Source organism: Halictus rubicundus, chromosome 4, assembly GCF_050948215.1.
Source record: "Halictus rubicundus isolate RS-2024b chromosome 4, iyHalRubi1_principal, whole genome shotgun sequence".
NCBI lineage: Eukaryota > Metazoa > Arthropoda > Insecta > Hymenoptera > Halictidae > Halictus > Halictus rubicundus.
Genome location: NC_135152.1, coordinates 2,995,587 through 3,021,261, shown reverse-complemented (window position 1 = coordinate 3,021,261; position 25,675 = coordinate 2,995,587). Strand labels below are relative to the sequence as shown.

General features: G+C 42.6%; 1 protein-coding gene across 3 annotated transcripts in view; it reads right to left on the bottom strand.

Moving 5' to 3' along the window:
• LOC143353192 (uncharacterized) overlaps positions 1 to 14,705 on the bottom strand; it is a 70,094-nt gene extending 55,389 nt beyond the window's left edge. For all 3 annotated transcript variants that reach the window (XM_076786321.1, XM_076786322.1, XM_076786323.1), the window contains exon 1: positions 14,465 to 14,705. In XM_076786321.1, the coding sequence (XP_076642436.1) occupies positions 14,465 to 14,690 (226 nt within the window). In that variant the 5' untranslated portion in view covers positions 14,691 to 14,705. The remainder of the gene's footprint in view (positions 1 to 14,464) is intronic.
• Between the last annotated feature and the right edge of the window lie 10,970 nt (positions 14,706 to 25,675).

Genomic DNA, 25,675 nt, shown 5'->3' with positions numbered 1-25,675 from the left:
CGATCGATTTTTTCGGGACCATTAACTATTGGAAAACGAACGTTCTTAACCACAGTCGCCGATGCTTGGGTCCGTTTAGACTCTCGCTTAGAAATCTTTTTAATTTTCATTTTTTCTCTCTGGACGTTGTTCTCTGCCTACGTACGAAAAAAAAGGTTTTCCGAAAAATCGCTGCACGTAACGCGATCTCCTCGTGAGTCACTCTTCCTCGATGCTTGGGGCCCAGTGCGAAGTCGGGGACGAGGAAGCAGCGAGGACTCGGCCGGGTTGCGTCATCGCCCCTCGACACAAGGAAAGGGTTAGTATCCGGAAATTGGGTCGTTCGAGTTTGGTTTGCTGGACTTTAACACGTTGACTGCCATGTCACCCATTAGTGGGTGACGGAATTATTTGTCCAGGTTTTGAAATGAATTTTTACGTTAATATATTCATTGCACCAAATTTGATTAGGATCTGTAAAATTCAAGAAAGTCGGAAGACTACTCAATATCACACATTTAATTTCTTTCAATTTTTACTTCATTAAAAAACTTACTTCCATTTTATGGAATTTTTGAGGTTTCTAGTTTGGAGGTTAAGGTGTTAATCGCGTCTCTACAACTTTTGCTGACCTCACCGTCAGACCCTGTTGCGAGCAACCAGTTGCTCCTGCTGCTGGACTCGATGATCCCGACGCGCAACGATTAGATCGAACGCAGCATCGCCGGTACGACTTTTATCTGTCCTTTTGAGTAGATTACGTATTTTTGAACCGATGAGGAATTTTTAGAAAATTTTAATTTGTTAAATTCTTTTTCTGCTACATGCGGTGTTTCGTGCTCGAGCCGAATCGTTCGAACGACTAAACGATACAAGTAGTAAGCGCCGATAATTACAGGTGTGATTTATATCCCTTTGGACCGACACGCAGAGAGAAGTTATTTAAAAACGAAAGGGTAGGGAGCAAGGGCCGTGAAATCTGTTCTTCCGGCCCGAATATTGTAATTTCGTGGAGCCGATAGCGATCTGCTCGAATAACAAACGAAGCCTACTTACGAAACTGTGCGCGACCTTGGGGTTTCACGCTGTTCCAGAGCTAGGGGAAAATAAAAAACAGTACCCGTTGCGAAAGAAAAGACAGCCGAAAATTTCTGCTCTGGTCCAGTACAATAATTGATGTCCGATTTGTCCAAGTCTGGAGTCGCAGGAAATTCGCGTAAACGTTGAAGGAAAGGGGGGAGGGGGAAATGTGTTTACGAAAATATCTATTTTTCGTTACGGTCGAGCGACGTCCCCTTATCGAAGGATCGATGCAGCATCGCTTGTACTATACGTCGAGGAGAAGCACATAAGTGCGGGTTCTAGCGGGTGATAGAGCGATAGTCGATGCGGGTCACACGCACTCGTTGGCCGAGGTGAAAAGTGAATAACCCGGAGGGAAATTCTGTCTGCTCGGTGTGTGTTTGCCGTGTTTGCCGTGCCCGCGGCCGGCCAGGTGAAATGGAAAACGGCGGACTCTCTCATCTGCGAGTCGTATCGTTTACGTAGCTAGCCGTTAATTTCTTACCGGCCAGACGGTGTCCGGTTACGTGCTGCTCGGACTCGATTTATTCCACGCGACACGTTCGCCCGATTACGTTTCCGTCTGCAGATTCTTGTCGCCGTACTATGGTCGGTGCAACCGAAACAACGTTGAAACACCCCCTTCGAAAGAAATATTGGCCACTTACCGGGAAATATCCGGTACTTCGTTGGCTTCTCCCCTCCCGTTGCAATCGATTTCGATGCAAAATGAAACCAGTCGGCGGCGGTTCCTACGTTCCTACGAAATCATAATTTCTTGAGTACAGGTAACCCTCCTATAACACGGTAGATAGGTTCCTAAGAAAATGCCGTGTTGTATGAGACCCAGAGCCAGTACAAAAAGGGGGGGTTATAGGAGGGGGTGTTGTAGGACGGTTACCTGTATTTGAAACTCCTCGTCGAATCCTCCGCGTTGTTTCATATTGTTGAAGTTTTGCGATTAAACGTGATCGTTGAGCATGTGGGAGTCCGCGTCCCACGTTCAGGAGTTTGTTAAAGTCTGTCTTTTGTTAGGTCTCATGCGATCGCAAACGCCACGAATCCATAAAATCGACCAGTACGCGTGACGCAACCGATTCAGAAAGCGAATGAGATTTCTTTGTTACATCTGCGGCTCGATGTTTCGTAAAAAGAACATTGGGAGGTTCGGTACGACGTTCGAACGATACCAAATGAATTTCCATCGGAAATATTGCAACAGCGACCAATAAACACGTATGAAACCAATCTTGCCGATCCTTGGCACAGAAACAATTCGGAATATCGCGAGGAGCCGCGTTATCGTGCATCGAGAACGAATGTTTCGGTGTTGCGTAAGGAACGACGCGAGGCTCACGCCTCGATTATGCGTCTGGATCGATCCGAGTGTCGATTCCCTATTCGACAGGCGAGGTAAACAACCTACTCGCTCGATCGACGCTCGAAACCAAAAAATTTCAAGCGACGATTACAGATTCGCTTTGTTTCCATTCTCTTTCCGATAGATTCAACCAATTTAATGGCACGTTTTAACCCTTAACGGACCAATGCCGCCATATAAACAGCATGGCACTTTTACTTACGTAAATCATCTTGTTATCCTGTTACTCTGAATATACAGGGTGAGTCCGAACAAACAGAACACCTATATATCTCCGTTACTCTTCGTTGTACAAAAAAACTTCATACGACAAAGTTACGCTGTTAGAAGGGCCACGTGTAACAGTGTAAGGTAAAAAAAATTCTCAAGGTCATTTTTTTATGAGATTTCAAAGTCATCGATGATTTTTTAAATGGAATGATACATCTTCGTTAACGTAATGTTGTAGCTGACAAAATAACGAATTCATCCGTGTAACGCAATATGACCTACAAATGATCTTCAACCCAGAAAAATGGAATAAATAAAATTCAACGTGCAAGATTCATTTACTTTATCTCTGTTACTCAAAATGTTCAAAAATATTCCCTTGAGCTGCTATACATTCAAATGTATCGCACTACACAACATAATAACAGATTCGGTGTTGACAGGAAGACATTTATGATATACCTTCACCTATACGTACGTACAGAAATCGTGTTTATGAACTACTAATTACTCTGAAGACCTTCTTGCTATCAGATTTCCACTGTTTCTAAGATTTCTAATCTATCGGTTTATCGATGAACGCTCACAATGCGTTACTCGAAGGAAGATAAGATTGATATGATTTTCATTTATGGAGAAAGTCGACAGTGTTTAAGAGAAGCAGTGCGGTTTTGTACAAGGACCGAATTCCTAATCGTAATTGTCCATCAGTTTCTGTTTACTCCAATTTGATAAATAAATTCCGTGACACTGGTAGTGTTGAAAATAAAAAATGTACGAAGGTGAGGACTTCGCGGCTAAATGAATGTATAGCAACAAAGCAAATGAATCTTACACGTTGAATCTTATTTATACCATTTTTCTGGGTTGAAGGTCATTGGTACGTCATATTGTGTTACATGCATGAATTCGTTATTTTGTCAGCTACAACATTACGTTAACGAAGATATATCATTCCATTTAAAAAAACATCGATGCACTTGAAATCTCATAAAAAAATGACCTTGAAAATGTTTTCCCTTACACCGTTACATGTGGCCCTTCAAACAGTGTAACTTTGTCCTAAGGAGTTTTTTTTTGTACAACGAAGAGTAACGGAGATATTTAGGTGTTCTGTTTCTTCGGACTCACCCTGTATATTAACCCTTTGCACTCGAAGAAATTTTAACTCCAAAACGAAACATTTCTTTCGACCTAGAATATTTCCCTTCTATATATTTTTCTATCATGGTATACATACGAAAACCGTGCAATTTACTCGGACAATACTAAAGTGTTTAGTAATTTATTAAATACAAACAAATTGAATAATGTAAAAAATATTTTGAATAATGATACAGCAATTTTTGGTGGCGCCTTACAGTCGCCATTCGAGTGCAAAGGGTTAATAAATTTTCAGTAACATATAAATATTTTTCTTTCTATACTTGATATAAAAATGTTGAGTCCACAGGTTCCCTTCGTATGAAAAATATTTTTGGACCCGGTGGGAAGTAACTTGAAATACTTCCGGACCGTTAAGGGTTAAAACCTCAAAATTCCGAAATGCTGGAGAAATGTTGAAACTGCAAATGACTCGACCAGAGGGCAATGAATTTTTCCACTTCATAGACGATGCTTGGAAGAAACGAATAATAAAGAAAAAAGTAACGAGCCCGCTGGCGCATGAGAAGCCGAGGCATCCTCTCTTCTCATTGTCAGGGGAGCAAGGATGCGAGGTGGAGAGAGGAAGCGCGAAAGGACACGATGGAAAGGAGGAAGGGAGGAAGGGAGCAAGGGAGAAAGGACAAAACATAGTGGAGGCAGAATACAGTTATCCCGCGGTCGCGTCGACGCGACGCGACGCGACGCAGCGAGTTGTTGCGGCGGTCACGTCGCCCGCTCTTCTTTTCATCTTTCCTGCTATTATCTCGAGCCTCGCTCGCGCTTTAATTAGCCCCGTTCGAACGAGACTCGCGCTGAGAAAAGTCCCTCGTCAAAAATCCAAAGCCGATTGTCGGCGAAGTCGTGAGAACAACATGGAGCTTCTTGCCTGAATTGCGAAGCTCCGTACACCTAACTCGGCCGTACGCTAACTCTGGCTAGAACACAAGATATACTGTTGAAAATATTCAAAGAATTTTGCTCAATCGTGTTCTCAAAGTAATTTACCCCAAATTGATTAATCGTGGAAAAACCAGTCTCAAGGATAAAATTCGGTGTACGAAAAGTAGTGTCTTCGTGAGTACGATTAGAACAATTGACGAGGGTTTAAACGAGTTCTAGGATCGCCGAGCATTCGGTAAATGGAAACGTTCGTTTTCAAAGATTCTTCTACGAAGAGTACGGCAATACCCGGAGCAGTAAAAGTCGCGTCACGGTTTAAAGACCGGTCGAATCATGGCGGGGCATGACACGGGTCGGATCGGATCGTATCGAATCGTCGCTCGCACTTTCTTCGGAGCCCTTCGGTGTCGATTCGGCGACAATGCTCGGACAATCCTCGAATCGTCCCACACGTAGCCGCGCGACCGTACACAATCGGTATACATACATACATGTATACCGCAAGCTCCAGAGACACGGCTTCGCTCGGTTCACTTTTGCTGGTTAACGGTAAGTCCGTCAAGAGTCAGTGAGTCAACGAGCGAACGGTCCCCACGCACTCGGCCGATTGCTCGAGAATCGATCTTCTTACGAGCACCCATGCTCGCCAACCGATACTCGTCTTTCGTTCTCCTTCTCTCTCTCTCTCTCTCTCTCTCTTTCCGTCCTCGGCTTTTTCCCTTTTTCCTCTTTTTCTCTGTTTCACCGGCAGATCTACGCCGCGCCGAGAGTTCCCTCGATCCTTATCTCTCTTCCAGTCCACGTACACTTACCCGGTGACGCAATTCTTACGTGACCGAGCTCGCTCTCCTCGTTACCTTTATCTTCCGCAGCGTCGGTTCGCGAAACTTCTCTTTTCGACATTCTTTTCCCTTCTACGACAGAGATCTTCGCTGATACGTTCGCGGTCGACCGGCAACCTTGCGCTAGATCGCGGCAGAGGTTCAAGTGCGTTGGAGCGAATTTGATCCTTGGCTCGATACTTTTAGCCCCTTCCCGTGCCATTTACCTCGACGAAATCCGGACCCAAGCGATAAAGGTCAACGCGCGGTGAACAGACCAGAGCGATGCGCGAAAACAGTTGCATTACCAGCAGAAATGTAAATACCTGTGATACGTTCATTTGTAAATCATTCCGCGAGTCTGACCCGTAATGTTTACGTTCGGCCCGATTTTCAGTCCACGAGTCATACGCGTGATGTTTACGTTTGGGCCAACATCTTCATCGCGAGTCAGACTCGTTAACACTAAACCTGCCGACACTTCTTGTACACCTATTCCTACCGTGCGTGGTCAAAATGACCGGTCCTTGAAAAAAGTTATTGTTAATACATTAAACCTAGATAGTCAATCTGTTGCTGAATGAGATAGTAGATGAACAACTTCCATAAAATGACGATACAAATTTATTTTTATATAACTGCAATTATATAAAAAATACTACGATGCTCTCTCCTTGATTTGCAAAATTTTACTGTGTCGTCTACCTTTGCCCTATGGCTCACACTTGAATGTTCCATCAAAATGTAGTTTGTCTAGTAACTAGAAAGAATTGCCATATAGTTGAAAATTTAACGTATATTAATTGAAAAAATGTAAAGCATGAATACGAGCGCCACCATTTTTTAACATGAACATGTTTAAAAAAGTTATTGTTATATAATTAAACGTAGATAATAGTCAATTTGTTGCTGAATGAATTAGTAGATGAACAACTTTCATAAAATGACGATACGAATTTATTTTCATATAATTACGACTATATACAAAATTCTACGATGCTCTCTCGTCGATTTACAAAATTTTACTGTGTCGTCCACCATCGGATGTGTTTGCCATGAAACAGTATTATCAACCAGGCACGTGCGTAACATGATAGCGTCTCGTTCAATAAGGCTGCTCCATTTATTTTGAGTTGGCTATGCCACATTATTGAAAGTAGCCTTTCTTTTATACTGGTTGTTTAGGTTTAAAAGAGTATATACCATGTTATCTCGTGCGGTAAAATTGACCAGGTAGGCAGGACAGGCTACAAATATTTCTCGGAAAAACAAATAAAACGAGAAATAAATACTGAAAAACATATTGTATACATACTGTAAGAAAAGTCGTAAAGATAAACAGCGATGTGATAATGTTGTATGTACAAAATTGTACGCAGAAGTTTGAAAAGGTCAATTTGATCGGCCTTGGTTTTGTGTCAAAGTACGTGAAGGGGTTAATTCTACGCTTCGCGAAATGCTTCACAGACTGAATTCGAGAATCGAAGACTGAAAGCTTGGAAAAATCGTAGATCGTCCAGATGCGAATTCGATGTTGAAGATGATAGGAAAGGCGAGAGAAAATTTCCATGGGAAAAATCGGCTTTAGATGTTTTTCGAAGGGTTGCGTCGCACGCAGGGAGGGCGGAGATAGAAAAAGAAACATCTTTCAGAAGCTACTCGACCATTTTGCTGGTTGGCCGAAGATAATTACGAGGGAAGCCGCTCGAGTTGACGTGCTCGAAAAGGGAAAAAAAGGAAAAAGAATCCATCCGACCTGGGGCCAGACCCCATGGTCGCGACGGAGACTCCCCGGTGTACCTGGACGGGGAAAAAACATGGCCTTGTAACCTTTGATTTCCGGGCTATAAATTGCCTGGCTGTTTCTCGATGGTCCAGCGAACATATGCTCCGTCCAGATGGGTGATCGCACACTCTGAAAACGTACCTCTTAACCCACGTTTCGACGACGAGACAACCTCGCGTCTGCTACTAAAATCTCCATTGGCGACCGATCGAATCGCGAACTGTCTCAACGTATACAATAATAATGGCAATCGAATACAGTGGCAATCGATTGATCACCGCCATATAATTCACATAAGCCTACAGCGTAGACCGTGCACACGGCGCCGTGAGCTGCAACCGGTATGCAAAGTCAAGGCGGGATCGTCGACTCGACGTTCCCAGGATCTCATCGGCTAATGAATCGGAGATTGAAGAGTGCCAGGGACGAACGGACCGTCGGGCAGACGGTAATGAGATTACGGAGGTGTTCGGGACACGTCGGAGACGCTGCCGGGAGTAATTAAGCCCGAGACGTTCCATTAACGAGTCGCTTAACGACGCGTTCCAAAGTCTCGCGTGCTCGATCGCGGAACAAAATCTCTACAGTCTCGATTCATAAACTAATAAGAACTAATAAGGACCAGTGGTGCGGATAACTAGCGAGCCTCTATTATCGGGCCGTGTTTCTCATCACTCTGTCGCGTTTAAATGAAAAGAAAGCGAGCCGGCTGTGCTGATTGACCCGAAGGAAACTTCGCGAACTTTTCATCTTTATCGCAAAATTTTTGAGCGCGAACGGTGCGAGCAACCGATCCAACGCCGGGGAGGAGAGGAAGTGGATTCGCGACGAGGCGTGTCGATTACCGTAGGCAAATCGCGTGACAGAGCGACGCCATTGAGGAGAACCGACGCGACGGACCTTGACAGTGCCGGGGACTCGTTGACGGTACGCGCGGTGTCAGTGAACCGATCCCCGCAGGACGACGAACGAGCGGCAACGATCAAGGATACGCATTCTGTGTCGCGGCATCGCCGTGTCTCTCTGTCTCTCTCTCTCTCTCTCTCTCTCTCTCTCTCTCTCTCTCTCTCTCTCTCTCTCTCTCTCTCTATCTCTCTTTCTCTCTTCCTCTAGACGGCCTACCGCGGTTCCTCTCTCGATTTTATTCCGCTTCATTTTGCGGTTCCACTTGTTACGTCAACGCACCGTGTTGCCTGGCGACGCGACACGGCGACGGCCATTCGATACTAGATGGCGAAGAAAGTATTCGCGGTTTCGACCCTCTTGCGGTCCTCGGTTGAACAGTACTTTTCGAGTCACTTTAACTCTTCGAGTGCCAATCCGTCAACCTCAAAAATTCCAGAAAATCAAAGTAATTCATTTAACCCTTAACGGTCTAGAAGTATTTCAAATTTACTTCCCACCAGGTCCAAGCTATTTTTCATAAGAAGGGAAACTGTGGACTCAACATTTTTGGTTTTAAGTACAGAAAGGAAGATATTTATATTTTCATGAAAATTTATTAACACTAGAACTACCATACCAGTCAAAATGACTGGTTTGACAACTTTATTTTAACATTACTACTTCATGTTACATTTTTTCTCCGCAATGATGTAATGACTTTTGCGGGGATAGCTAAAGGAATAATATAATAAACTTTAATTTTGTTTTATTCATTTAAAATAAAAGTAATTTTTTATCATGGCTGCTTATACCAGTACCAGTCAATTTGACTGGTGTGAACTTATTGAACCGTATAGTATGAAGGGAAGGACCATAACAACCGATAATTTTTTTACAAGCTTGTCGCTGGCATATAAATTATTAGCCAAAAGAACCACACTTGTTGGCGCAATACGCGGAAACAAAAGAGAACTCACAAAAATTTGTAAAACGAAGAAGGATACCATGGCTCGCTTTTCGTCGCTGCTGTATCGATCAAATGAGATTACACTCACAATTTATAAAAGTAACCCGAAGAAGAAAGTTTTTATCCTGAGCTCAAAACATAAAACCGTCAAAATTGGGAAAAGCGAAAAGGGCCTACCTGAAACGGTCGAATTTTATAATAAAACAAAATTTGGGGTAGATATAGCAGACCAAATGGCAAAACAAATATAGCGTGAAGTCGGGATCAAGAAGATGGACGCAGAAGAAACTTTACGTTTGTAAGAACTGTGACGAATGATAACTTTTGTACTTAATAATTTAATTTATATTTGTATTTTATTTATTCTGTTACGTTTCTTATTATTATTATATTATTATATTATAGTTCTTATATTTACCAATGGAAATTTATTTTAATATTCTTATTACCAAAGATTTTGGTACTAAATATTCTTCATTATTGTACTTATTGTTATTATTATAGTTGTTATTATATAGTTTTTATGATCTCAGAACATGCAGTTCCTTTTGTAAGATAATAATAAATCAATAAATATAAAAATATTCTACTATTACGTATTTTTTAAAGACCAGTCATTTTGACTGGTTTTGGTAGAGATAGCTACGTCTCAACTGTCGGTAGTTCTAGTGTTAATATACAGGGCGTTTCACTTAACTCGAGCATGTAAAATATTTAGCTTGTTTTTTATAATAGAGAAAAATTGCAGAGGAAAACATTAGTTGGTTCAGGGGGACAAATATTATGATAGGCAAAAAAATTTGTTCAAGGTTAAGTTTTTTGAGATTTCAAAGTCATCGAAGTATTTTTAAATGGAATGATATATTTTTATTATCGCTATATGATAGCCGAGGTCAAGATGAATCCAACGACCTGTAATATTATGACCTTCACGTGACCTTGAGTTTGTTATTACCAACGATTCCATAGCATACATTTACACTCCATGGACGCTGGTGTACAACTTGTCGAAGCCATTTCGGGTTTTCAGTTCACCAATAATGTATATTATGCGTATTCAGTTGTCCATGGTTAGAAAAAGTAGCTTCGTCAGTAAGGAGAACGTCATAAAAGAAATGTTCGTTTCTTTGTATTTGCTGCAATGCCCATGTACAAAAAGCAACACGATTCTCAAAGTCGTTATCATGAAGCTCCTGATGTAAGGAAATATGATATGGATGAAATTTATGACGTTGCAATATTCGGCACACACTTGCTTTGGAAATGCCTAAAGAACGTCCAATTTTTCGACAACTTGTAGTAGGATCAATATTGACTGTAGCCACTATAAAAGTTTCGGCATCTTCTACAGTAGCAGGCTTTGATCGTTTTCTTTTCAGTGATTTAATACTTCTTGTTTTACAAAACAATTGAACTACGCGGTCAAAACTTGTCGAGAAGGATGATTACTCTCAGGGTATCTTTCTGCGTACAGTTGAGATGCTTGTACTCAGTTACTTTTAGCCTCGCCATAATCTAAATCATTTCTATCTTTTCTGCATCAGTGTACACCATCGTTTCAGAGAAGTAACGTTATCTTTCACAATCTAATAAATCCCGATGAATTTCTTAAACGTACTGATTAGAGTCACCGAAACGAGAAGAATTTGTATCAGTGTTTACAATTCATTGTAAGCGTGTTTACAGTCATTATTCAAAGTTCCAGAAAATTTCTTGAAACCCCAGGGGGATCATGTCATCGTTACTTCACTATTTACATTAAGTGTCCTACTTTTATGAATTTTTCATACTCGAGGCCACGTGAAGGTCATAATATTACAGGTCGTTGGATTCGTCTTGACCTCGGCTATCATATAGCAATAATAAAAATATACCATTCCATTTAAAAAAACTTCGATGACCTTGAAATCTCAAAAAATATAACCTTCAACAAATTTTTTTACCTATCATAATATTTACCCCTCTGAACTAATTAATGTTTTCCTCTGCAATTTTTTCTATCATAAAAAAGAAGCGTGATATTTTAGATGCTCGAGTTAGGTATTACAATATACAGGTAACAACCTGAAGCGAAATCTGGTCGCCCTCGAAAACTTTGTTTTTATTTGACGCACTATAAACCGTTCATTACGTGAACTAAGTTTTCGACTAAGTTTTAATCCTAAAATTAGTGCCCCTAAGGTCGCTGCTGAGCTTGCAAACAACGCTGGAGTAAGTGTATGTGCCAGCACTATTCGTAATTGTTTACGAAATAATGAATACCACGGCCGAGTTGCTCGCAAGAAGTATTTCGTAAATGCCGCAAGAGACTTGATTTCGCGAAAGATAATATTAATAAGCCTATCGAGTTTTGACGAAGAGTCATATTTACTGACGAAAGTAAATTTAATGTTTTTGGCTCTGATGGCAAGTGTACGGTCTGGGGGAAGAAAAATACGGAGCTACAAAAAGAAAATCTACGTCCCACAGTAAAACACGTCGGAGGTTCGGTTTATGGTTTGGGGTTGTATGAGTGCTGCTGGAGTGGGGTAATTACACTTCATCGAGGGAATCATGGACCACAAAATATACCTAAACATATTAAAAACCCATATTGTAAGTAGTGCAGAAAAAATGGGTATAAAAGACAACTTTATCTTCACTCAAGACATTGACCTCAAACATACAGCACGCAACACAAGAGAGTGGTTGCTTCATAACACACCACAATATTTGAAAACACCTCCGCAATCACCGGATATTAATGCGATCGAAAATTTATGGGATCTGCTTGATAAAAAATCCGAACCCAGCATATTTCAAGTAAAGAACAATTAAAACTTTCTCCTCAAGAGGAATGGTGCAATATTACACACGAAATCACATCCAATTTACTGGATTCCATGCCAAGAAGACTGGACGCAATTATACAGTCGAAAGGCTATCCAACGAAATATTAACTTAATTTATTTTCGCAAATTATAACACGTTTATTGCTGAATTTGTTACGTGTACGAATACTTTTTGCGTGCTAATTTTGAGAGACTTCATTCTCGGAAATTCCGAAAGTTGATATTTAAACTTAAATTGCGGCGAAAGCATCTCGAAGTATCTCTTAAAATTTTGCACAAAGCTAGATCAATATTATAACTTGCCAAAACGATTAGTTCCAGATCGAAGGTATTTAAAGGATTTTTTGTATTCCTCCATACATAAAAAATGAGCGTAACGCAAAGAGGCTTCCGGTTAGTCCACATAAAGAAATTATTTAAAAATTTTTTTGTTTAAACAATTAATTCTAACTAACTATTTCACTTTTTCCTTCATTATAAATGATATATCCCTAAAAAATTTCACCTGAAACATCAAATAATCGTGACATACGCGCGATTCATTCTTGGAAATTCCGAAAGTTGATATTTAAACTTAAATTGCGGCGAAAGCATCTCGAAGTATCTCATGAAATTTTGCACAAAGCTAGATCAATATTACACCTTGCCAAAACGATTAGTTCCAGACCAAAATCTATTAAAGGATTTGTTGTATGCTTCCATAAATAAAAAATGGGCAGAAAACGGAGATTTTCGATTAGCCCATATTACTTAATGTTAACAACTTTTTACAAAATTTTTTTTTGCCAAATAAGCGTCGCACCTGTGGCAATCTCTCCACAAATTTTCAAACAAATTCGTTGGATAGTTTCGTTTTTATAGATTTTTTGCCGCTTTTTGGTCATTTGGCACCACTGTGCGGCGCGGCGTTTGTTTATTTTTTTTTTTTTTTGTAAACACGCTGTGGAGATGGGGGAGAAAACAAGGGCTCACTCTGGTCATACATACATAAGGTGAGCTTTCAATTTTGAAAGACCACTGTAAAATAATTCGGTCCCCCATTTTTGGGAGATGCGGCACTCAGGGTGTTTATCTATTTGCATCCTAAGGAAGAATGAAGAATAATGATCTTATCGCCAATTTTGTAATCGTACCTAAAAAGAACAATTTCAAACAGTCGAAAGATATTTCATTATACTTCGTGCCGTGTACGAGACGCAATAAAGGCGGCGTTATTATTACCGTTATTACGATTTTTATTATTATTCTTATTATTATTAGAGCACGTGCGATCGACAGCACGGGGGCAGAGGGTGTGTAGCGGTTATAAATTGCCAACGACTATTAGCGGGATCCCCGATGCAATTGTGCTATCTGTTCCGGGGGAGCCCTAGTAATTACGTTTTCGTAGTAAAATATGATCGTCGCAATTTACCGTCTAATGGGACAAATGACAGCGCCGGCATCCACGGTGCATTAACCGCTAATTATTATACCTAGGCGTCAGGCGGCTCATATCCGCGATAAGTGTTCACGGTTGATTGCATCTCCGGCGAAAATGTGCGACGATGAGTTTTCCATCGAATGTGGAATGCGCGAATAGTCTCGCTTCTTGAAGATCATTCCGCGATAATGGTATGCTTTCTCGTAGAAAAACGTATCTGGTCGAATCGAAGAGATTCGACATCGATTTTACGCGTCGATTGAACTTTCGAATTCTTGGCCTTCTAGATCAAGCTGGCTACTCTCCAATAAATTCGATCGAATCGTAGGAATTCGACCTCGCGAGCTATTATCTCTTTCTCTCGCGACAAGGCGAGGCAATCAATCTCTTTTCGTTTTCGAAGTAGTCTTTTTCGAATTTAAGCGGCCGGTCTCCGTAGATTCGCGATAAGGTAGAGTGACTACATTACCGTCAAAAAATGGTTTTACGTGCTTCAAGTTTTCGTCCTTAAATGAGAATATTTTGTTGCTGATAAATGGCTCATTCGAAAGAGGAATGAGCCAGGAGCTGCCGAGATTATGCAGATATTTGGCAATACAAGCGTTCGAAGTAGGCCAAAAATTGACGATGCGCATGCCGTGGAATCCAAGCATTTTTATGCCATTGGATGAGTTTTCTGGGTGAAATCGAGAGCAGCGCGCACTATAAAATATCTCCAGCTACAAATTGAGCTATAATTTGTCTTGATTCTGTTGCGAAATAAAGGTGAAAACTTGAAGCACGTTTCTGGCGTCCGAATTCATAATATCGATAGTACAGAGGAAAAAATGTGACAAGTTTAGTCACAGACTTAAAACCCGTCGGATCAAGACCAAGACGGATCTTACGTCTGTGTCTGAAGGCTGTGAATAGAAATTATTAATTGAAAAGTCACGTGACTACCCCGGGCCCTTAACGAACACCCGAACAGGGTACACGGCGAGAAACGGCGAGCGGCTGTCGTAAAAAAATCGTGTTCGTCGGAGAACGCAGACCGACCGGGCACAAGTAATATAAGCTAATTGACCACTCACTTTGATTCGACTCGGGCGACTCGATGAATCCGGGCAAAAGGGTTCGGTGATTCAGGTGTGCACGGGTAAATCGTCGTTTCCCGCTTCCGCACACTCCATTGTCCCCAAGACGGTCCCTCGTCGTCGTTGCAGCCCCTGTAAACGCGACCGTCGTTAAAGACACGATAATCGACTTAATCCTTTGGCCCCTCGCACTCTGTCCTCCTCCCTTCCTCCCGTTTACCATCGATGACGGCGCAGCTTGGAAAATCTGGTCGTTTAACTTTTAAAAGACGCCATAAACCCTTTCGCTTGCACGGAAACAAAATTTACTAACCCGTTCTCGCAGTTCACGAGGAAACCCCTCCCTGTCGTTGGAGACCGTTGAATTTTCATCGACACCACTAATTTTTCAAGCAAACTAACATCTTGTTACTTTCGAGCATCGTTCCACAAACGCGTTTAAATATTCCCAATTAAAAAACTACATTTCAGACAGAATCGTCTCACTTTCGGTTATTGCTTTTGTATTCAACGCACAAGAAACTTTCGAACAATTTTACCTTGAGCCAACGTAGCTCTATCGACGTCCAATCGTATACTAATCGAAATCGACCTCTCGTCTTCGAACAACGTTCCGCCTTCCAATAATATTTATGAACGACGTACAGGCGAGCGAACCGTTGGTTTTTCGAATGTTTACGGAAAATATTGACGGTCTCCAGGATTCCTGCTAATCCTCGAGCTTCGTAATAAAAAAAAAAAAAAAGAGGGAGAATGGAACCGAACAGTGGGTAGGCTCGCGGATTTGAAAGGGTAATCCAGAGTCTCTCGGGCTCAACCCTTCAAACTCGTCGTAAACTACCCTCGACGAATTGCCGACTCGAGCTAATCCTCCGAGGCTGCACGCGGAGTCAAAATTTTTTTCCTGCTGCGTTTATTTCCTCCGACTTTCGTTGCAGCCTGCAGTTGCCGGTGAACGCTTTTTCCTATGCTTTTTCTGCCGTTCAGATTATAAAGCTTATTACAAAGGACACGTTTTTTCGCGGCGCGGAAACCAAAAGTTAAGTATCCCATAAGCGAAGTCACCTTTTTCCGACGTCCCCGTCGCGTCTCGGTCGGGACTGTGCAAAAAAAGAGTTTGTGTCACCTTGTCGACTGCTCGAAATGCGATATTGCAAAACGCGAGAACAAGTCTTCGTGGAATAGCGCAATCAGAATTCAGGAAGGACGACGGGTTCCCAGCGAAACAATAACAAAGAGACGGGGCCGGTTAAAAGATGTTAATGGAACGTGGCGATAAGCGTACTCGAGTTAACCGACCGATGTCACGCAGTTGAATTAATGGCGACGGCGAATCAAAAATTTGGATACTTTTGAACTGGTTGGTACGCTATCGCGGAGAAGATCGCGCCTCTGCGGACGTTGAAGTCTCGAAAATTGATTGCTCGTTGTCGAGCGTTGAACGGCGAGGCGTGCTCGGTTGCCTCGACCGATATTCCTAGACGCATTCCGATTGACGAACAGGATACGCCGGAATAGATTCTCTATTTACGATAACGAGTTGCCTGCGGTAGCGGGAATAATTACCAGCCAGAACGCGACCCATTTCGGATCGTCGTTAATGGGCTAGCTCGCCGATTACGGGGCGTGGATCGGATCAATGCGTACTCGAATCTCTGTGGATCTCTGGTGCTTCTGTAGAATAATCGCTCCTTTCTTTTTGCAACTTGTTTCCTTCCTTGGGACCTCAACAATTTTTTCCATTATTTTTTGACCGTGAGACCATGTCGTCATATCGGAGACGTCGGGTCCACGCACTTACTACCTAAAATTGCAAACAAACAGTTCAATCATTGTAGGAACAAAGGGCAGTACACATGAAAAATGTATAAAATTTTAAAGAAAATTTTAAAATTTTTCCACAGAACCAAAGATTTTGATATAGGATTTAGCTTCCCGAGGAAAATGTTTTCCTCATTCTTAAAAATCGTCGTTCGCAAAGGTACTTAACACTAAACCTACCGACACTTCTTGTATAAATATTCCTACCGTGCGTGGTCAAAATGACCGGTCCCTGAAAAAAGTCATTGTTAATACATTAAACCTAGATAGTCAATTTGTTGCTGAATGAAATAGTAGATGAACAACTTCCATAAAATGATGATACAAATTTATTTTTATATAATTGTAATTATATAAAAAAGACTGCGATGCTCTCTCCTCGATTTACAAAATTGTATTAGGTCGTCCCATAAGTTCGTGCCGTTTACTCTTGTACCATTTAATTCTAAAAATAAAATATGTAATCACCCTTTCATTCCACAACCTCTTCTGACCTTTTTGGCAAAGACATCATACCGTTACTATAAAATTTCTGCGGTTTTTCATTAAAATACTTTTTAATGGTGAATAATATAAACATATCTACGGCACGAACTTATGGGACGACCTAATACTGTGTCGTATTATCAACAAGGCACGTGCATAACTTGATAGCGTCTCGTTCGATAAGGCTGCTCATTTATTTTGAGTTGGCCATGCCACATTATTGAGAGTAGCCTTTCTTTTATACTGGTTGTTTAGGTTTAAAAGAGTAAATACCATGTTACCTCGTGCGGTAAAATTGACCAGATAGGCAGGACAGGCTATAAATATTTCTTGGGAAAAAAAAATAAAACGAGAAATAAATACTGAAAAACAAATTGTATACATGCTTTAAGAAAAGTCGTAAAGAGAAATAGCGATGCAATAATGTTGTATGTACAAAATTGTACGCAGAAGTTCGAAAAAGTCAATTTGACCGGCCGTGGTAGGTTCAGTGTTAAAAAATAAATTAGCGGCGTTAATGTCAGATACGTGGGAGTACCAGAAGATGATCCAGAAACGGCTGAGCATTCGAAATGGTCTGTTGACCCATATTAAGAAATTACAGCAAAAAGTTGTGTCCCCGTTTTCGCGGGATTGTTCGGCTGACGCGTTTCGCGCACACGACTGCAAAAACTCGCGAGCAAAAAATGTTTATAAAAATCGGCTTAGCGGTCGTCGGCCTAAAGAGTGCAATAAAAGGCTGAAAGTGCGAACGAAGGGTGGTTGGGTCTTTTGAGCGACGACCAGAGGGGCGAGGTATCTTCCGTGAATTCGAGGAGCTTTGAAGAGAAAAGAAGCAAAGAACCAAACAGTAAGACCGCGTGGACGTGCAATAAACTCGCCGGCGTTATGGCAACGTTTCTTTTCGGCCGCCTTTTGGTCACTGGAAAACGCCATAAAAATCCCCATAAAAAGGGTTTCGGGTAGGATTTTCTAGCGACCGGGGAAACATTGTCGGAAAAAACCGCCGATACCGTTACGGACAGTAGGCAAGGCTTAAAAAATGATGGCCACCTTTCGCCTTTCGGGTCCGGACTCGTCACGCCATGCCGCGCTGTTCCGCGCAGGGCTTCGAACAAAAATGCCGTGTTTATGGCAGCCCGCACCGTGCGCCACACAGCCAGATTGTCGTGGACTCGTCATTAACGCGACAGGTATGCGACTACCTGAAAGAAATGTCCGAAAATTAGAACGATCGTTATTTACTGCCCATTACCCTCTTCGCGCTCTTTTCCACCCCTCCGGTCTCACATCTTGCTACCCGATGGCGACCAAAACATCATGTAATAAATTTTCTTGTTTCGTTATATGCTCGCATTATACTCGTCGTATTCTTGCTCCTAATCTCTTACTACAAAACAATTCAAATAAAAACGGCCAACCGGCGCGGTGACCGGGATCCCAAAATTTCAATTTCCAATTGTAAATGCAAACAGACCGGGTCTCTTCAAACAGGTAGCAAGCCTTTGAATTATTTTTAGGGACTCCGGTTTTCTAGGAAACATTACAGTTTAGTGGGTTAATTCATTTTTCCGCACAACGCGCAGCGGCTTAAATGTCGTAGAATTACTGAAAAAATGACTACTTTGTTTGCTTTTCGAGATAAAACGTTTGACCCGCCCCGTAACCGATGACGAGCATCTCATAATTTGATTACCTCGGAGAGCAAGGGTCCGGACAATGGTGGGGCGCGCGACTTTCCTCGGTTACGCGATAATTCATTGATTTCTCCGGTTTCACGTTGGTTTCCGCGGTATCCGACTCCGAGAGAAATGAATTCTCGAACCGGCCGAGAAGGTTCTCGGGCGGCGTTCTCTTCCGGCCTCGGAGTTCTATCGGCTAACAAATATTTGCGGCCACAAAGGAGTCATCCGATATTTCAGCTCGCTGCACGTCGAGCACGTCAGATGCCCCGCTGACCCCCGTATTGCCAAGGCAAACGGGACAACGGGCAACAGCTTTTACGTTCGGTTTCCATTTTATGCCTCGCGCAACCGTTCGGTAACTCGCTTTTTAGAGGAAAACGCGTACAGCGTGTGCTGCAAAATCGCGCCAAATCGTTCAAATAATTTTGTAGAATTGATCTCGATGGAAGATAAAAAGATTCGAGAATTTTCGTATTTGTCGTCCGCTTCGAAGCTGACGGCTAAGCTGCGAGTCTTTAAACGCGACTGATCGGGAAAGATTTTATAATATTGGGTTGTCCGGAAAGTTCGTGCCGATTCGCAGTACATTTAAATTTCGATATCCATTCATTGAATTATTGTAAGTGCAATTTGGTTTCATAATCTTTCTCCATCTTTCACGAAACTTGGGTTTTTCGGCGAAAAACTTTTAAATATGATTTTTTATGTCGACCAGAGTTAAAGTTTTTGTCATTATGGGAATTTTGTATTGACCTAAAGAGATGAAATCAACCAAGCTCCAACAGCTTCTGGAAGAAAAAAGCATCAAAGCCTATAATGCACTCCGTTTCCTTCCATCTTTAAGTGCGTATAAAACTAACAAAGATTAATGTATCCTAATCAAACTTTTTTCTACAAATGCCTGAAAGGTCACCTTTTAGATCATGTACACATACCATTTGTTTTCAATCATCCTGACATATTCGGAGCTATTCTAATGCCACCTACAGAGAAACGGCACGAACTTTCCGGACAACCCAATATACAGGGTGGCGCACATAACCCTTAACAGCTCAATATCTCGAAAACCATGTCATCGATTTTAAAGTTCTTGATCTTAAATTGCATAGATCTGAAGGGCCTTTCTAATTACATAAGCGTGAAGTGGCGCCCCCCTTTCCCTTTAAAGGGGGCCGGGGTACCTTTATAATTTTAAATGGAATCTCCTATAAAACGTTACATATTTCGAATCTACAGGAAAATACAAGTACATTTTGTCTGAAACATTTTTTTGTCAGATACTTCCATGATGAGATATAACAGTTTGAAGTTTCAAGTCGTAGGTACTTACTTGAAGCGCTCGGAAATAGCGTTATGGAATTATGTATACGCGCTCGAGTCCTTTGCTGATTCGTGAAAAAACACAAACAATAATATTTACAATTCTTGAGTTTGACTCAATTATCCATGAAAACGTTCCCAGTTTAGAGCTGTTATTCAAGCAGTAACATTGTGATTATGGCTATTTTTCATACAGAAGTGAATATGTTATTAACGTTAGGTGAACGCCAAAAAAAAATGATCGGCGTGCAGCAGTGATGTATTTTGAACGTTATGGGATCAAAAAATGTCATGTAACATTTTATAATTTAGAAAAGCGGCTTCGTGAGCACGGTGAATTGTGTAAAAAAACTGACAATAAACCTAAACCCGTCACTAATGAAAACAATAGTGTCAATATTCTTGCTGCAATTACATTAAATCCTCATATTAGTCAACGTACACTTGCACAAACCTTACATATCAGTCGTTCATCAATTCAACGAATTTTGAAACGGCAAAAGTATCATCCATATCACATGATTTTATCAGAAGAGCTTTCGATAGCAGATTACGATCACCGCGTAACATTTTGTGAGTGGCTGCAGGGTGTTGTGGAAAATGACTTTTTGTGGGAAATACTTTTTCCGATGAGGCCACTTTTATGAATTCAGGGCATGTAAATAAACACAATATCAACTGCTTGACTCAAGCGCGTATAATTACATAACGCTATTTCCGAGCACTTCAAGTAAGTACCTACAACTCGAAACTTCAAACTGTTACATCTCATCATGGAAGTATCTGACAAGAAAATGTTTCATACAAAATTTACTTGTTCTTTCCTGTAGAATCAAAATATGTAACGTGTCATAGGGGGTTCCATTTAAAATTATAAAGGTACCCCGGCCCCTTTAAAGGGAAAGGGGGGCGCCACTTCACGCTTATGTAATTAGAAAGGCCCTTCAGATCCATGCAATTTAAGATCAAGAACTTTAAAATCGATGGCATAGTTTTCGAGATATTAAACTGTTAAGGGTTATGTGGGCCACCCTGTATAAAATAAGAACGATGCTTGGTTTGCTAAGATTTAATTAATGCGTCCGGTAATAGAAAATTCAAGAGACCGAGATTCACACGGTCGCCGAGCATAGTTGAAGTTTCTGAAAGGTGTTTCCCGATCGAAATTCAATCGATTCCTTTTCGAGAAGAAGCTACTTCCTTCCTGCGGCCGCAGTTTCGTTCTTTGTCCTAGGGTAATGGAAAAGAAAAGGCGCAGGTGAGAGGGGCAGGAGGGGATCGGGGTCTAGATCTATTTTTCGGTCCCCTCGCTCGAGATCCTAGTGGGTCCTGGCATTAGAGGCTATCCATCCATCCATCCATCCGTTGGTAGGTCGGTCCATCGCATAGGAGAGCGTGGGAGTGAGGGACAGGTGGCTCGAGATATCCTGCCGTATTCTGCGCCGTTCAGTAGCACCTTACCGTATATTCGATATTTCTGTTCCATATACCGCGGGGCACACCTTGTGGGAAAGCTTGGCCCCCGTGGGCCGATCTCGACCGTCCCGGGGAAAAGGGACCGCGATCGGTTTCCAAAAACGCCTACTCTCCTCGCCCGTTTCTCGAGGATCGGTTTCGTCCGATGCGCCGGGCCCAATGGGAACGAACCGACGCCGATCGACATTCAATTTTCACCTTTCCTTGTTTCACCATGAAAAAGTTATCGGTGTTTTTACGAGAAAAAAAGATTCCACCTGTTGGAACGATATCAGAAACACGGCTCGTTTATGCGCCCGCGTCGAAGCCGATAGAAAATTAAAAGAGTCGAACGCTTCCCGAGTATCTATTACACAGTAGATTGTGGATCTTTATGCAAATTCGTGTACATGTACGGGTAATCGGTCGAACTTGCGTACGATGAGCAACGTTGATCGGCTACAAGCTCGCCATCGAATTGCTCGTTTTTGAGAACGGGTGGTCTCCGACGTATAGCAAGGTTTAAGGAGAACCTGCTCGTTAATCAACTCGCCCTGTTCCTTTTTCAGTAATTTTTCGACGAATTTCTCGCAGCCCCGCTCGCCTCGCGAATCCGCATTAATTGCTACCCGTAGAATACATAAATTATTTAATCTTGAACACATTAAGTAGATTGCAGCCGCTCGAAAAATCGACGATTAACGATCGAGGGCTTGACTCGTCTCGGCTCCTGTTCGGCAAGCATGATTTCTGGAAAAGGTAGGCGCGAGAAAGAATCACCTGTACAGGTGACGTCGCGTCGTGGCCAGAAGATGACCGTAACCGCGTCTCTAAAAATAAACCTGGCACGTACGAACGGCCGCGGAATCCTGAATGACGAAATCATGTTCCGTTACGAATTCCTGGAGGGAACCTTCTGGCACCGGTCTGCGACGCAATTTTTTGCGACGGTTGTTTCTTTTTTTTCGCTAAAAAGCCACAATCGTCCGCGTCGATTTCAAGATACAGGATCACGGAAATTTCTTTCTTTCTTCGATCGTTTTAATAATTTAGAAGCGAGGTCCCAATATTCTGAAATTCCCTCAATCTACTGTTTCATATGTCACCTACTCATTTTTATTCTAAATGCATAAAATCGGTGAGAGTGAATCGCATTGCGAAGGGCACAGCAGACCTGCTGTGGAGCGAAGGACTGGAACACGACCACTCTTGCTAAATCCACAAATATCGGAAAGCCGCCACTAATTATTCATCGAGAGAGCTACTGGAGCATTGGCAGTTGTCGAGGGAACAAACCGAGCCTAAGGGTTGAAAGGCTACTCGGCTTATTTGGCGAATAAGCCTTCCGCTAATGTTCCGGCTGTAAATTAGCCGGTGTCGCTCGACAGTCAGTTCTATTGTCGACGGACACTGCGAGACTCGGCTAACCCCGTACTTTAATCTGTTTGTCGTAATCCTGATCGTATTTCATCGGCCTCGGGACACTCGACTTCTAGAATGGCGGAAACCACCCAAAATTGTTCTCACGAAAAGGCGACAGTGAATGGCAACTGCAAGCAGAATTTCGAAAGGGTATAGTATTCTCCAAGACTCTGTGAAATCTTAAGTCTTGTTGACAAGTAGTAAAATGATTATAGATATCTATTTTCTTCGGTAATTGCTAGACAATTTTGTACAGTATATTTTGTAACTTTTCAAAGGATCATAAGGGCTTGGGAATGAAAACTGTCCCGTTCCCTGGGAAATAATGGGAGAAGGTTTTTCGAGTGGCAGCAGTGTCCCACGGGTTCCCAACGGTGAACTTGGATTGAATTTTCTTTGGACAGGCAGGTAATATTCCGGTCGCAAGAAATGTCTTGAAAATCGAGATACGGTCAATGTCACGGCGCGCCACCGTCGCAAAAAGAGCTAGCCACCGTAATAGCTGCAATTCCGTTCCCGTTTCCTCGGTTCGGCCGCGGTTAACACGTAATTCTAGGTTTCGCCGCGACTGTTGTCCTGCTCGCGTAACTCCCGCGGACGAGGACGACGACGAAGACTAAGTTTCGTGACCGAATCAAATCTCAAACGGAACATTTTTAGGGACTTTTGCCAACCCAGCGGCGCTTCACACAAATACAGAGAACCTTGGTGTCAAAATCGAACAAGTCGATTTTTTAGTGAAATCGTACTCGCCGAGGTTTCACACATTTTTACGTACTGCTGATTGTTTCGTGCAAGAAGCAACCGATTTTCCCGGCCGGTTTTTGCACCGAGGTCTTCAATCATCGAGAGTTTCATTGGCACCGAGACACAAATCGAAGACTTCGTCGAAAGAAATTGACTTCTTCTCTTGATAAGTGAGAAACCGAGAGCCAGTTTACGTAATGGGCAAACGCTAAAAACATCGACAGAGAAGATGCTACTCGATTTAAGATATTGCAACGACCTGCTGAGCGCAACCGGAAACCAGAACACCGCTCGCAGCGCAGCCGAAGAGCGGACACAGCGAACAGCGAATTACGATCGCATAAAGTCTATTCGATTATGCGACCTGCGCACACCGTTCCGTCTCGAATCCAGCTAAATCATCTCCGCATTCCTCGATCGGCAGCGAAGGGTATCGAATGCGCGAGGCGCGAGGGCCGATCTGCACCGTGGACACGAGGAATCGTAGATATTCCATCGTGTTGGGCAGAATTCTCGACGCGATACCAGCGAACCGTACAGAGTACAGAGTAAAAGTCAAGAACTATCTCTTCTCCCTTTTTCAATCCTACATAACGCGCCTCGGTGCAAAATCCAGTACCAAATACCTACAACTTTTGCGTTTCGTGTTCCTTTCAGAGTTCATTCGCGTTGGTGCGAACCTGCATTCTTACCTCAAATCTATACTCTAACACCTACAGTTACATTAGACTAGAGCTCTAGTCTAATATATCTTATGTTCGTCCAGAGTTCTATTTCCTACCAAATATTTGTGAACTCGGAAGTTCGTGAATATAGGAATAGCACTCGACTCCGTGTCCAAAATTGCTGTAGGCTTCGTAACTATTTGTCACGAACGGTGACACACTTGACAGTGTGGTGTGCGATTGACAGCCGAAAGTTTTCGTAGAAGTCGCGACAATTGTTCGCAGCTCCTGGGCACCGTAGCAGACAGGGCTGGAGTCCGAATCGATCAGAAATATCGGCAAAAAGAGTCGGTAATGAGCCGCGAGTCGTGTCCAGGCGAGACGAAGCCCTTCGAGACTCGTCAGAGAAGACCTCTTCTCCCTTTCTCCGGTGATGGAAAGATGGAGAGAGAGAGAGAGAGAGAGAGAGAGAGAGAGAGAGAGAGAGGGGGGGAGCCATTCGAAGGTGAGCTTGCAATGGCGCAGGGCCAAACGAGCTGGAGCGAACGAAACGAACGAAGCGAACGAAGCGAACGAAGCGAGCCAGCCGACGTGGATACAAGAGCGTTGTTAGGTCATTGACTGCCGGTGGCCACCGATCCGCGAGCATCCAAGGACAGCCGCTCCGACGCCTCTTTCGCGATCTCTTTCTCCCTCCTACCTTCCCTCTCTCTCTCTCTCTCTCTCTCTCTCTCTCTCTCTCTCTCTCTCTCTCTCTCTCCTCCACCTCCTTTTCTCCTCCCGTTCCTCCTTGGATCCACCTTTCTCTCTCCCTCCCGTTCCTCGTCTTTCTCGTTTCCTTCATCTTTTCGCGGTTTTACCTCCTCTCTCGGTTCGTTTCTGTGCCTCTCGAAAAAACAATCCCGCCGCTGCGCTGCGCTGGCTACCTCCAGGGACGACTTTATTAATCGCCGGTTCACCGTTTCAGATCGTTCGGAAATCAGCTCTGTCCGGAAACCCGATTTTCAAAGGAAAATTTATGTATTTCCGAAAGAAAAGGTAAAAGCGTTTTCACAAAGTTTTGATGCTACTCGAGCATACACCGCATTGATAGGTTGACTGCCACATCGGTCATAAGTGGACAGCGAATCTTCGTGAAAGATAAACATTTTCTGCATCGGTTGCAACAAACAGAAACCATTTGGGAATTTTTTCCTTTGTTCGTCAATCTTAGAAGGATAAAAGAAATATGTACAGACTTTAACCCTTAACGGACCAATGCCGCCATATAATCGGCAAAAAGTAAAAAAGAATAAAATATAAATATTTTCCTTTCTATACTTGATATAAAAATGTTGAGTCCACAGTTTCGTAAACTTGAAATACTTCCGGACCGTTAAGGGTTAGTAATTTTAATTTTCTTACTAATCACAGCCACTGATATTCGTCAGAAACGCAGAAAATCCATGGTCTAGTTATCACTAGACTAGCTTATCAGCTGTTGCGGTTTTCGTTGAAACCAGCCCGTTCTGATCGAGACTCGATTGTCGATCAGAGCGCGAAAGTTCCGCCGCGACACGTTCCCGCGAAACGTCACCGAAAAGAGGGCACACGAGGTGCACGTGCAC